Genomic DNA, 12,190 nt, shown 5'->3' with positions numbered 1-12,190 from the left:
TCTCTCCTTGCTGTTCTTTGGAACTCTGCATTCAAATGGGTATATCTTTCCTTTTCTCCTTTGCTTTTCACTTCCCTTCTTTTCACAGCTATTTGTAAGGCCTCCTCAGACAGCCATTTTGCTTTTTTGCATTTCTATTTTTTGGGGATGGTCTTGATCCCTGTCTCCTGTACAATGTCCATGAACCTCCGTCCATAGCTCATCAGGTATTTTGTCTATCAGATTTAGTCCCTTAAATCTATTTCTCACTTCCACTTTATAGTCATAAGGGATTTGATTTAGGTCATACTTTAATGGTCTAGTGGTTTTCTCCACTTTCTTCAAATTCAGTCTTAATTTGGCAATAAGAAGTTCATGATCTGAGCCACATTCAGCTCCCGGTCTTGTTTTGCTGACTGTATAGATCTTCTCCATCTTTGGCTGCAAATAATATAATCAGTCTGATCCGTGTTGACCATCTGGTGATGTCCATGCGTAGAGTCTTCTCTTGTGTTGTTGGAAGAGGGTGTTTGCTATGACCAGTGCGTTCTCTTGGCAGAACTCTATCAGCCTTTGCTCTGCTTCATTCTGTACTCCGAGGCCAAGTTTGCCTGTACTCCAGGTGTTTCTTGACTTCCTACTCTTGCATTCCAGTCCTCTAAAATGAAAAGGACATCTTTTTGGGGTGTTAGATCTAGAAGGTCTTGTAGGTCTTCATAGAACTGTTCAACTTCAGCTTCTTCAGCGTTACTGGTCGAGGCATAGATTGGATTACTGTGATATTGAATGGTTTGCCTTGGAAAGGAACAGAGATCATTCTGTCATTTTTGAGATTGCATCCAAGTACTGCATTTCAGACTCTTTTGTTGACCATGATGGCTACTTCATGCTTAGCCTATTTTTTTTTACTTTGAGGGTTTGTACCTTTTTATGATTTTTGTCTTGTTTTTGTTTCTTTCTTTACTGTCATTTTTAAAGTGGGATTTTGCCATGAAACAGAAATAAGCATATATTTCCACATACTTTATTTAAGCAGGAGTCCAGTTATCCTTTTTGTTCTTAACATATATGATTAGTATTTGTATTGTCTAAGAAAAAGAGGGTTTCCACTCTTTTCCCCCCTAAACATTAATTTTGAATGTTTTATTCATAGGATGCCTCATTGATGGACATGAATTCCTTTAGCCCTCTGATGCCAACGTCCCCTTTATCAATGATAAACCAAGTCAAGTTTGAAGATGAGCCAGATTTGAAAGATCTTTTTATTACAGTCGATGAACCTGAAAGCCATGTTACTACAATTGAAACTTTTATTACTTATAGGATTATTACTAAGGTAAGTATTTAATGAACATTTTCTTGACTATAATTGCTTCTTTGAACTTTTGCAACTACTTTTTGTTCACTTTGATATTCACGTTAGAGAATTTTAGCAGAATTAAGTGCTGGTCTTTCAGCCATTTTGAATAAGACATTGCATCTTATCTATCCTTCACTTGTCCTATATGAATTTGGATTAACTTGAGTACCAGTCACTTGTATTTTAGCCATTGTGCTTCTTAAAATAAGAACATTTTAATGTTTTAGTTTAAAGATGATAAACTTATCTGGGAAAGAAGTTTCGCTAATAAAGAAAACAACTGGTTCAAAACATAATGCAGTATTCTGTATTCACATTTCTTCTGAAGATTACAAAAATGTTTTTTCATTTGTTTTCCAAATAAGAGCACATGGTGGGATTTCCCTGGTGGTCCAGTGGTTAAGAAACCACCTTCCAATGCAGAGGGACATGGGTTCAATCCCTGGTCAGGGAACTAGGATCCCACATGTGGTGGGGGCACCTAGGCCCATGCTCTGCAACTAGAGAGCCGGTGCACCACAGCAAAGACCCAGCAAGGTCAAAAAAAAAAAAGCAAATGGTTACTTTATCTCTTTATCTTCTGTATGAGATGCTTTTAGTTGTTTAGTGATGCAAAGGCAGAACAGATCTGGAATCCAAGTCTCCTTAATCCTTATACAAGGCTCTGTAAAATGACGGCTTACACTAACAAAAGAGCCAAATAGTATAATCCTTTTTACGATGATAATCTTTGTGTAACAGCAGCCTTTAAGAATTCTGTTTATAACATTTTGTTTGTGAAATCTCACTCTCTGGAAGTGCATCCCTTTTGTAGCTGAAAATCTTTTGGACTCTCCACATACAAGCACTTCCTTCAGTATGGCCTGCTAATTATGTTGCAGTAAGATGTGTGTATCTCAGCTCTTCACTCAGATTCTTAAAATCCTCCCTTGGCTCCTCATTTCCTACAGAACAAGGTGCAGACTCCTTTGTATGACATTCAGAGCCCCTCTCAGTCTGGAGCCAGCCTACTGTACACGACTTGCCTCTTACTGCCTACTTTTAATACTCCTGCTCTTCACTCGCATAGAACTGCCTCTTTTATCTGAATATTCTAGGGTATTTCTTGCTCTCATAACTTTGCATATGCTGCTTCTTCTGTCTGGTATGCCCTTCCCACTTTCAGACAGAAAACTACTGTTTATTTTTCAAGATGCAATTCGAAACGACGCTCACCTCCTCTGCTCCCACAAGCTAAAAATCCTCTTTCTACTGTTTGCTCACACTGTTCTAACTGAACTCCTAAAGAAAATGAGATATGACAGTGCAGCAAAGAAATTAAAAGCCTATGCTTAATCCTTCTAAGCCTCAGGTTATTTTTTAATCTTTAAAACTGAACTGAAAATAGGACCTGGTTTTGTACAGTTGCTGTAAGAATTAATTTAGGATGGGTAATCAATGTAAAACACTTACCAGGGTGCCTGACATATGATAAGTATTCAGTATCTGCTACCTACCTGTGTGTGTGTCAGTAACTACGTGTGTTTTTTATTTATTCCCACTGAGTCTGTGAGCTTCTCAAGGTAGGTAATTGTATCTTAAATTATCCATAATTCTGAACACAATCCTTGGGATATAGCTCCTAAGTCATTTAACCTTTCGGTGAGTGGGTGAGTGAAGAAATTTATAGTGTCAGAGTCCTGTCAAAGGCTGCAGAGCAAAACAGCATGAAGTAGAGTCTTTGTTGTTCCCTTTCCTTGCTATTTAATTAACCTCTGTGTGCTTGGTTTCCTCATTTGTAAATAAGATAATAATACTAACCTAATAGGATCTTTGTGAATATTCCGTGTGTTAATACAGACACACTGCTAAGAACAGAACCATATTTCTCCTGTTCTGCTATTATAATCATAATCATCCATTTTCATTATCCTTTCCAGCAAAGATTTTGTGACTGAATTATTTTCCCCTCATTTATTTCTTTCAGTAAGACACTTTATAAGCCATCCCATGGATTTCATTCTGATCATAGACACACAACTCTTATGAGTTATCTGTATTGCATCATGCTTTAAATGTGCTGCTGTTATAGTAATAATAGTAGTAGTGATAGTGATAATATTATAGTGTGTTAAACTAACTTTTATTGTGGGACTATTTTGTGCCAGGCAGTGTTCTAACCACTTGATACATAATAATATTAACTCATTTGAAGCTTATAGCAATCCTAGATCTTGTGATTTACCCCCATTTTGTGGGTGAGGACACTGAAACTTAAAACTTGCCAAAGGTTACACAACATAGTCATTAGCTGAGCTTTCAATCTAGACAGTTTATTTTTACACTATATAGAGAGCTTCCCTGGTGGCTCAACAGTAAAGAATCCGACTGTAGTGCAGATAATGCAGGCTCAGTCCCTGGGGCAGGAAGATCCCCTGAAGAGGGAAATGGCAACCCACTCCAGTATTCTTGCCTGGGAAATCCCGTGGACAGAGGAGCTTGACAGGCTGCAGTCCACAGGGTTGCAAAGAGTCAGACATGACTTAATGACTAAACAACAGTAACAACAAAACTATATATTTTCATTATACTTTTGTGCATCCATACGTGATTGTGGCAGACTATCTTTCAGCTTAACTGTTATAAAGTATGTACCTTTGTTTTATATTTGGCTACTTTTACTGCATCCAGTGGCCACAGGACTGGAAAAGGTCAGTGTTCATTCCAATCCCAAATAAAGGCAGTGCCAAAGAATGCTCAAACTATTGCACAACTGCACTCATCTCACATGCTAGTAAATTAATGCTCAAAATTCTCCAAGCCAGGCTTCAGCAATATGTGAACCGTGAACTTCCAAATGTTCAAGCTGGTTTTAGAAAAGGCAGAGGAACCAGAGATCAAATTGCCAACATCTGCTGGATCATCAAAAAAGCAAGAGAGTTCCAGAAAAACACCTATTTCTGCTGTATTGACTATGCCAAAGCCTTTGACTGTGTGGATCACAGCAAACTGTGGAAAATTCTGAAAGAGATGGCAATAGCAGAGCACCTGACCTGCCTCTTGAGAAATCTGTATGCAGGTCAGGAAGCAACAGATAGAACTGGACATGGAACAGCAGACTGGTTCCAAATAGGAAAAGGAGTATGTCAAGGCTGTATATTGTCACCCTGCTTATTTAACTTCTATGTGGAGTACCTCATGAGAAATGCTGGGCTGGAAGAAGCACAAGCGGGAATGAAGATTGCCAGGAGAAATATCAATAACCTCAGATATGCAGATGACACGATCCTTATGGAATAAGGTGAAGAAGAACTAAAGAGCCTCTTGATGAAAGTGAAAGAGGAGAGTGAAAAAGTTGGCCTAAAGTTCAACATTCAGAAAACGAAGATCATGGCATCTGGTCCCATCACTTCATGGCAAATAGATGGGGAAACAATGGAAGCAGTGTCAGACTTTATATTCTTGGGCTCCAAAAGTACTGCAGATAGTGACTGCAGCCATGAAATTAAAAGACACTTACTCCGTGAAATAGAAACTATGACCAACCTAGACAGCATATTAAAAAGCAGAGACATTACTTTGTCAACAAAGGTCCGTCTAGTCAAGGCTATGGTTTTTCCAGTGGTCATGTATGGATGTGAGAGTTGGACTATAAAGAAAGCTGAGCACTGAAGAATTGATGCTTTTGAACTGTGGTGTTGGAGAAGACTCTTGACAGTCCCTTGGACTGCAAGGCGATCCAACCAGTCCATCCTCAAGGAGATCAGTCCTGAGTGTTCATTGGAAGGACTGATGTTGAAGCTGAAACTCCAATACTTTGGTCACCTGATGAGAAGAGCTGACTCATCTGAAAAGACCCTGATGCTGGGAAAGATTGAAGGTGGGAGGAGAAGGGGACTACAGAGGATGAGATGGCTGGATGGCATCACCAACTCAATGGACATGAGTTTGTGTAAACTCCGAGAGTGGCTGATGGACAGGGGGGCCTGGCGTGCTGCAGTTCATGGGGTCACAAAGAGTTGGACACGATTGAGCGACTGAACTGAATTGAACTGAGTATATAAACCGTACCTATATATATTAAAATATGTATTACAGATACAAAAATATAAACTTTTAGTAGATGTATATCACATTAGCAAACACAGTCTTTTCTTTGTTATTACTTAGTATCATTTATTTACTGATATATTTAATAAAGTTCTATTGAGTGCCAGTATGTTCAGGCACCATGTTGTATGTTGAGACTATGCCAGCGATTGAGACAGACCCTCTGCCTTCGTGGAGTTTTCAGTATGGGGGCGTGGGGTGTTGATGATGGATATTAAACAATTGTATTTCTTATTGGTTAATTATAGTTATAAATATTATGACAGAAAAATACAGAATTTTATGAGCATGGTGGTTGTTTTTCACAGCAGGTGAAAAACTCCATCTAATTAGGAGATTCAGGGATGGCTACCCTGGAAAAGTTTTAGTTTTATAAACATTTATATTCATGGACACTAAGATTATAAGGATAAATGCACATACTCTCTTGCCTACAGGTACACTGGCCATCCCTACTTAGGAATACTTAAGAGTGTGTGACTGTAAATAATTGTGTCAGGAAGCCCACATTCTTGGCACCTGTTCCCCTTATGAGAAATTACCCTGATTCTCCAGGTTGAAACATCCGAAGTAACTGCTCTGAAGAAATACTTTCAGTTTCAGAGATCTAGAGGTGTGCCTTGCCTTAGGACATGAGGGAGTAAGAACTCACGAGGTTTAATGAACATTTGTCCTCTCACATCCTCATCATGAAGACAGACTCATAAATGCCTGCCAGTATGTGTCAGTAGTTGGTGATAAAAGTATGTTCTTGATTCTAAATTCATTTCCCTCAGAAAAATAGTTTTCTAAATCTTCAAATTTTAGAGTAACTATTTGCCCATGACTGAAGGTCAGTATTTGCTAAATAAATGCATTTTGAGGTATTGTCTTTTAGTCCTAAACTTCAAGTACCCAGGCTCTTATGGTCAGACATGAAAAATTGAACACCATTTACGGTTTACCTTCTATAGGAAAATGTATTCTAGACTAGAAAAGAGATATAGCCTCCAAACAATAGGAAAATTTGATGACAGATTTCCAACTTAGAAGGACTTGTGTTCTAAAAAGTTATTTTGGAGGACAAATAATATGTAACTTATAACCCTTTGAAGGCCAATGAAGTCTTAGAGTAGGAAGAACAAATGCGCTGTCCTTAAGGTTTTCACTTATTCTCTGCTTTCTTCTCTTTATTGTGGTATGTTAGAGAACGCTTAAGTCACTGGCAGGGTGATGAGGACAGAAGCAACCAATTATTTGACTTGATTTTATGTCTTCCTGTTGCTGGAATTTATACAAGTTTCTTTTGTGTCAATTTGAAGTTTTGGGAATTCTTAAGGACATGTAATGTTCAGTCTTATTTTAACTTCACAGTGTTTAAATTGTTAAGTATGGCAACTTATTTTTTCTTGGAAATTGGTAGTAAACCTGTACACATGTACCTGGGATGTAGAGGTGTCAGTGAGTATTGTTTAACGAGTCACTTTATGTTTTGTGTGTATATGTATGTATGCATGTGTGTGTATTTGCATATATATGTACACATACCAACTTGTATATATATTGTTATACTGTGTTTCCACTAGATTTAGTTGGCCTATTTTTACCACTTCCACAATTTGTACCATTTTGCATAATAGATTTTGTAGTTTTTTTTGAACATGTAGTTCCTTAGACTTCTGCATCTCATTTACCTCTACTTTTTCCCACTAAAAAGGGAGTGTTTTGCTAAGATATATTTTATGATATTCTAAACATTCACTTTATGAGAATAAACCTTGGCAAGTGTAGATTTTGTGAACCTTATTTTATGACAATTAAGATTGCATCTTATTTTGACTGGAACTGCTTAATTTTACAATTGTGTTCATCTGTGTGGGTGATTGATATTTCTGGTGAGTGTGAAATAATGTGTTATTTATTCCATATTTACTCCTCCAGGAAAATATCAAACAATATTTCTGTATAATTTTCTTAAAAACTATTTAAGTGACTTTTTTTCTTATAAGAGGTGAGTGTGCATTGTCTAAGCTGTTTTTGTGTTTGGCTTGTAATTCAGGTAATAGAGGTGAGGTTGATATTGTACCCATGTTCTTCTTCTCATATGTGTTGGAATAGATTCTAGTTTGTTGAGAACAGATATTTTAATGTGTTTGCTTAACTTTTAGGAGTTTAGGCATATAGTTCAAAATTCCTTGAGAAATGACAGAAAGATTTGCTTTTCACATTAAATTTCCATTAATAACATTTTTAAACAGTGGTAAAATCACTCTGGTTAATGTTAGAATTTTCAAATACTAAAAGCAAATTTTAGCAAAGCAATTCGTTTGAGCAGATTCCAAGGAAACATTTTTTTTCTCAGTTATGTTCAGGTTATTTTTCCAAGTTGCAAAAATAGGACTTTCCTCAAATTCTGAATTTTGATCATCTTGAGAAATGAAATATATTTGAAACCTAAAGTCAGAACACACTTGCTTGTTAGCAAGAAAGTCATGCCAAAGATAATAGTAGTTAAAATCTTGTGGAAGACAGATGGTTGCTCTGAGACAGATTTTTCAGTTTGGATTTTAAATTTGAGCATGATGTTTGCTTTCTTTCTGGGAATACTGGAAAGTTTGCTTTGTTTCTTCTGCTACATGAATTGATGACTGCAAAGGAAAAAAAAATGTACAGGCTGACAAACACTGAATAATTAGAATTTGTTAGTTTTTCTTAGAGACCCATTTATTTCAGAATGTCTAAAATAACATTAGGCAAATGTCTTCTGTCTTATATTGCATGTGCTGTTATTTTTTCCTACTTTCTTCAGACATCTCGTGGGGAATTTGACTCCAGTGAATTTGAAGTTAGGAGACGTTATCAAGATTTCCTTTGGTTGAAAGAAAAACTTGAAGAAGCTCACCCCACTCTGATTATTCCAGTACGTTTACTTTTTTTTTTTCACAGAATAGCTGCCATTTTGTCTTGTGAATCATTAGAATGTCTTAACACCCAATTTCAGACCTTTGATTCAATGCAATTCATTTATCTGGGAAACATTTGTTTTTAAACTTTTCAATCTATGTACAGATTTGTTTTTTAAAACTATTGTAATGTGTTAAGATTTTCTGGTACTTGGCTCTAACATTGTGAATTTTGAAAAATTATTTTTATAAGAAATGATCACATGTTCAAATAGTCTTCCAGAAAGAAGAAGTGTAGAATTCCTTATAATTCCGTGCCACAGAATGCTCAGATTCCTTTTTATTTTTTTGCCCTAGCCATTGCCAGAAAAGTTTATAGTGAAAGGAATGGTGGAACGCTTTAATGATGACTTCATTGAGACACGAAGGAAGGCATTGCACAAATTTTTGAACCGAATTGCTGACCATCCAACTCTAACATTTAATGAAGACTTTAAAATTTTTCTTACTGCACAAGCTTTGGTAAAAAATTTTAATTTATACTCATATAATCCTTCAGTATTTGTACATGTAGTAGGTTGTATGCTTTCTCTATTTACCTTTTTAAATCAGGTAGTAGTAACCTTGAATTAAGATGGAGTTTTAGACATTTAAGAACTATCCTTCGGATACAACCCTGTATCAAGTCTACACATGAACGTTATGAAAATCATGTACCTTTCTCACATATACATCCTCATATTTCTCTTGGTAGCTGATACATTTTTAAAATGCCTGGGTACTCCTTTCATATAGCTAATACTGAAAATATAAAAACATTTTTAAATTGACACTGTTTTGAGTAATAGTGAGTCAGGACTTTTCAAGTTAAGATAAAAGTTTTTTATTAATAGATAGATGCATGGATGAATGGGTTGATAGATAAGATATTTTTCTCAGTTTTCCTTCATTTACCTAATTTTAGAGGTTCTAATTTCTAATACAGATTCCTTTTATATTCCTTTTATTTTATTTTTTTTCTTTTCTTCTATTAAGATATAATTCACCAGGAAAGATGATGATATTTGGTCAATACCAAATACTTACTGACCAATGTTGAATTTTCTGTCTCTCAGTTGTTGCCAAAGTGATTGTTGCCAAAGTGATTGAAGCTAAAGAAGCCATTCATCTCAATTTTGACAGTACTTGGTGTCTGGAAGCCCTGTGTGACTTATGTGAGAAGAATTTGTGGCCTGACTCCAGACCCTTAGAAGCTGTTAGAAACATTCTCTGCAGTCAGCAGTTGCAATAACAGCTTGCTAGTTGTGACTTGTGCTCTTTCTGATAATATTTACTCTATCAAATGCAGTAGCCCTTGTGAATAGATGTACTGCCTGGTCAAGGGTGGCATTTGTTATTATATTCTTTGCACACAAAATCATACTGATTTGGAAATTAACAAGTTTATATGTTATTTTGGGTAAGACCTTTAAGAAAGAAGATCTTAGAAAGATAACATATTATTTCATATGTGGGTAAATAATACATAATAATGTTTTTATCTATAGATCTGGTAGTCAGCATTGTTATTTTTGTAGGTGTATGAATGTTTATATTACTCTTTGACATTGTTACTCTGACTGCCAAATCCACAGATAAAAATATTATTATGTATTATTTATCCAAATATTAAATAACATTATCTTTCTCCAGATCGTCTTTGATCTCAAACCTGTGTTTCAATAAGTGCTGTACCCATTGTCAGAATCCTTTGTCCTTCTTGGTGTTTCTTTTTAGTAGGCCATACTTCTGAAGGGATACTTCCGTGCAATGTATCCTTTTATAACATTTCTACTTTGCAAATCTGTAGCTAACTCTCCTAAATTAACTGTGAACCATCTATTACATATTTTATGAAAAATCTTTCTCCAAAGACAGCCAGTCAGTGGAGACAGTATAAGTTTATCCAATTAAGTTGGTTGCAGAGCTATGGTCAGGGAGTTTATTTACCAACTATTCCAGTGACTTTAAGAAAGCAGACCAGTTAGTGCTTAGCAGTGAAGCCCTTGGGGTCAGACTGCCAGGACTTTGATCCCTACCCACCAATTCCTTGCTCTTGGACCTTGAGCAAGCTTCTTTAACCTTCCTTTGCTTCCGTTTTCTTCTGTACAATGAGAGTAATAATAGAACCTGTTTCACAGTGTTATTGTGAGTGATGTGTATAAAAATGCAAGTATAGTGCCAATAACATTAAGCTCTCAATAAATGCTAGCCACTATTATAACTAAAGGATTAACAAAGTTTCCCAATTTTTCTTCCTAGGATGTAGATTAGACCCTGAGAGATCTTTTTCTCAATCATTTTTCTAAATTTCTGTTAATAAAATACAGGTTTCATCTCATATCATTTTCATATCTTCTCCAGTATCTCTGTAAGTGCAGTTCCCTCTGTTACACCTTGTTCTTTGAAGGAGCCATGCTCTGAGAAAACATGATTACATGTTTTACAGAAGCACTTTGGAAAAGAATGTTATCAAGGAGGTTGAGGCTTAGAGAAAGGACTGTGTACCCTAACTCATCTGCTTCAAATTAACATGAAATTAAAAAGATGTGTATGGAACCTTTTTATCATCTTTATTCTTCTGATTAGATTTCTTTTTTTGTTGTTGGATCTTAGAATATCATTGTTTGCTTCATCACCGATGTTTTATTTTTTTTGTTCCTAGGAATTCTCTTCTCACAAGAAGCAAGGGCCTGGATTACTCAGCAGGATGGGACAGTCAGTCAGAGCGGTTGCATTGTCAATGAGAGGAGTTAAAAGTCGCCCCGAGGAGTTCATGGAAATGAATAACTTCATTGAAATATTTAGCCAGAAAATAAATTTGATAGATAAAATATCTCAGAGAATCTACAAGGAAGAACGGGGTATGTAGAACTGCTGAACTGTGATCTCAGAGTTGTTGCATTTCTGATGAATCTTTCTCCATTTGCTGGTGTGGTAAGGCAGCATCAACTTAGCATTTCTTTTTGGTCATTCTTAGGATTTCTGTCTCTGCTTACAGTGCCCATCTGTTATTGCATGCTGTTTACTGTATCTAATTAGGGCCCTTAGCATATTCATCATAGTTGTTTTAAAATCATGTTCTAATTCCAACGTCTCCGCCACATCTGGTTCTGATGCTTGCTCTCTCTTTAAATTATGTTTTTTGCCTTTTAGTATGTCTTATAATTTTCTTTTTGCCCCTGGTAGCCAGACATGATGTACACATAAAAGTAAATAGGCCTTTAGTAATGTGGTGGCGAGGTGTGGGGAGGGGAAGTGTTCTGGAGACCTGTGGTTAGGTCTCAGTCCTTTCATGAGTCTGTGCTTCTGGACCACTGTAAGCCTCACAGAAGTTCAGGGTTTTTCCTTCCCCGTTTTAGTTGAGACAGGATGACCAGAGTGGGCTCAAATTGGGTATTTCCCTTCCTCCAGAGAAGGCAATGGCACCCCACTCCAGTACTCTTGCCTGGAAAATCCCATGGATGGAGGAGCCTGGTAGGCTGCAGTCCATGGGGTCGCGAAGAGTCGGACACGACCGACAGAGACTTCACTTTCACTTTTCACTTTCACACATTGGAGAAGGAAATGGCAACCGACTCTAGTGTTCTTGCCTTGAGAACCCCAGGGATGGGGGAACCTGGTGGGCTGCCATCTATGGGGTCGCACAGAGTTGGACACGACTGAAGCGACTTAGCAGCAGCAGCAGTAGCTCAGTGTGCTTAGTCGCTCAGTCGTGTCTGACTCCTTGTGACCGCATGGACTGTAGCCCACCAGGATCCTCAGTTCATGGGGATTCTCCAGGCAAGAATACTGGAGTGAGTTGCCATGCCCTCCTCCAGGGGATCTTCCCAACCCAGGG

The 12,190-nt window shown here is 37.1% G+C and overlaps 1 protein-coding gene across 1 annotated transcript in view; it reads left to right on the top strand.

The window, feature by feature from the left end:
- Positions 1-12,190, top strand: part of SNX7 (sorting nexin 7) — a 118,851-nt gene that overhangs the window by 40,162 nt on the left and 66,499 nt on the right. The window contains 4 exon segments of the mRNA XM_010831006.1: positions 1,133-1,315; positions 8,217-8,327; positions 8,668-8,832; positions 11,015-11,213. Of these exon segments, the coding sequence (XP_010829308.1) occupies positions 1,133-1,315; positions 8,217-8,327; positions 8,668-8,832; positions 11,015-11,213 (658 nt within the window).

Source organism: Bison bison, unplaced genomic scaffold, assembly GCF_000754665.1.
Source record: "Bison bison bison isolate TAMUID 2011002044 unplaced genomic scaffold, Bison_UMD1.0 scf7180017864519, whole genome shotgun sequence".
Taxonomy (NCBI): domain Eukaryota; kingdom Metazoa; phylum Chordata; class Mammalia; order Artiodactyla; family Bovidae; genus Bison; species Bison bison.
The sequence above is the reverse complement of the archived record's forward strand: the minus strand, read 5'-3'. Positions and strand labels throughout refer to the sequence as shown.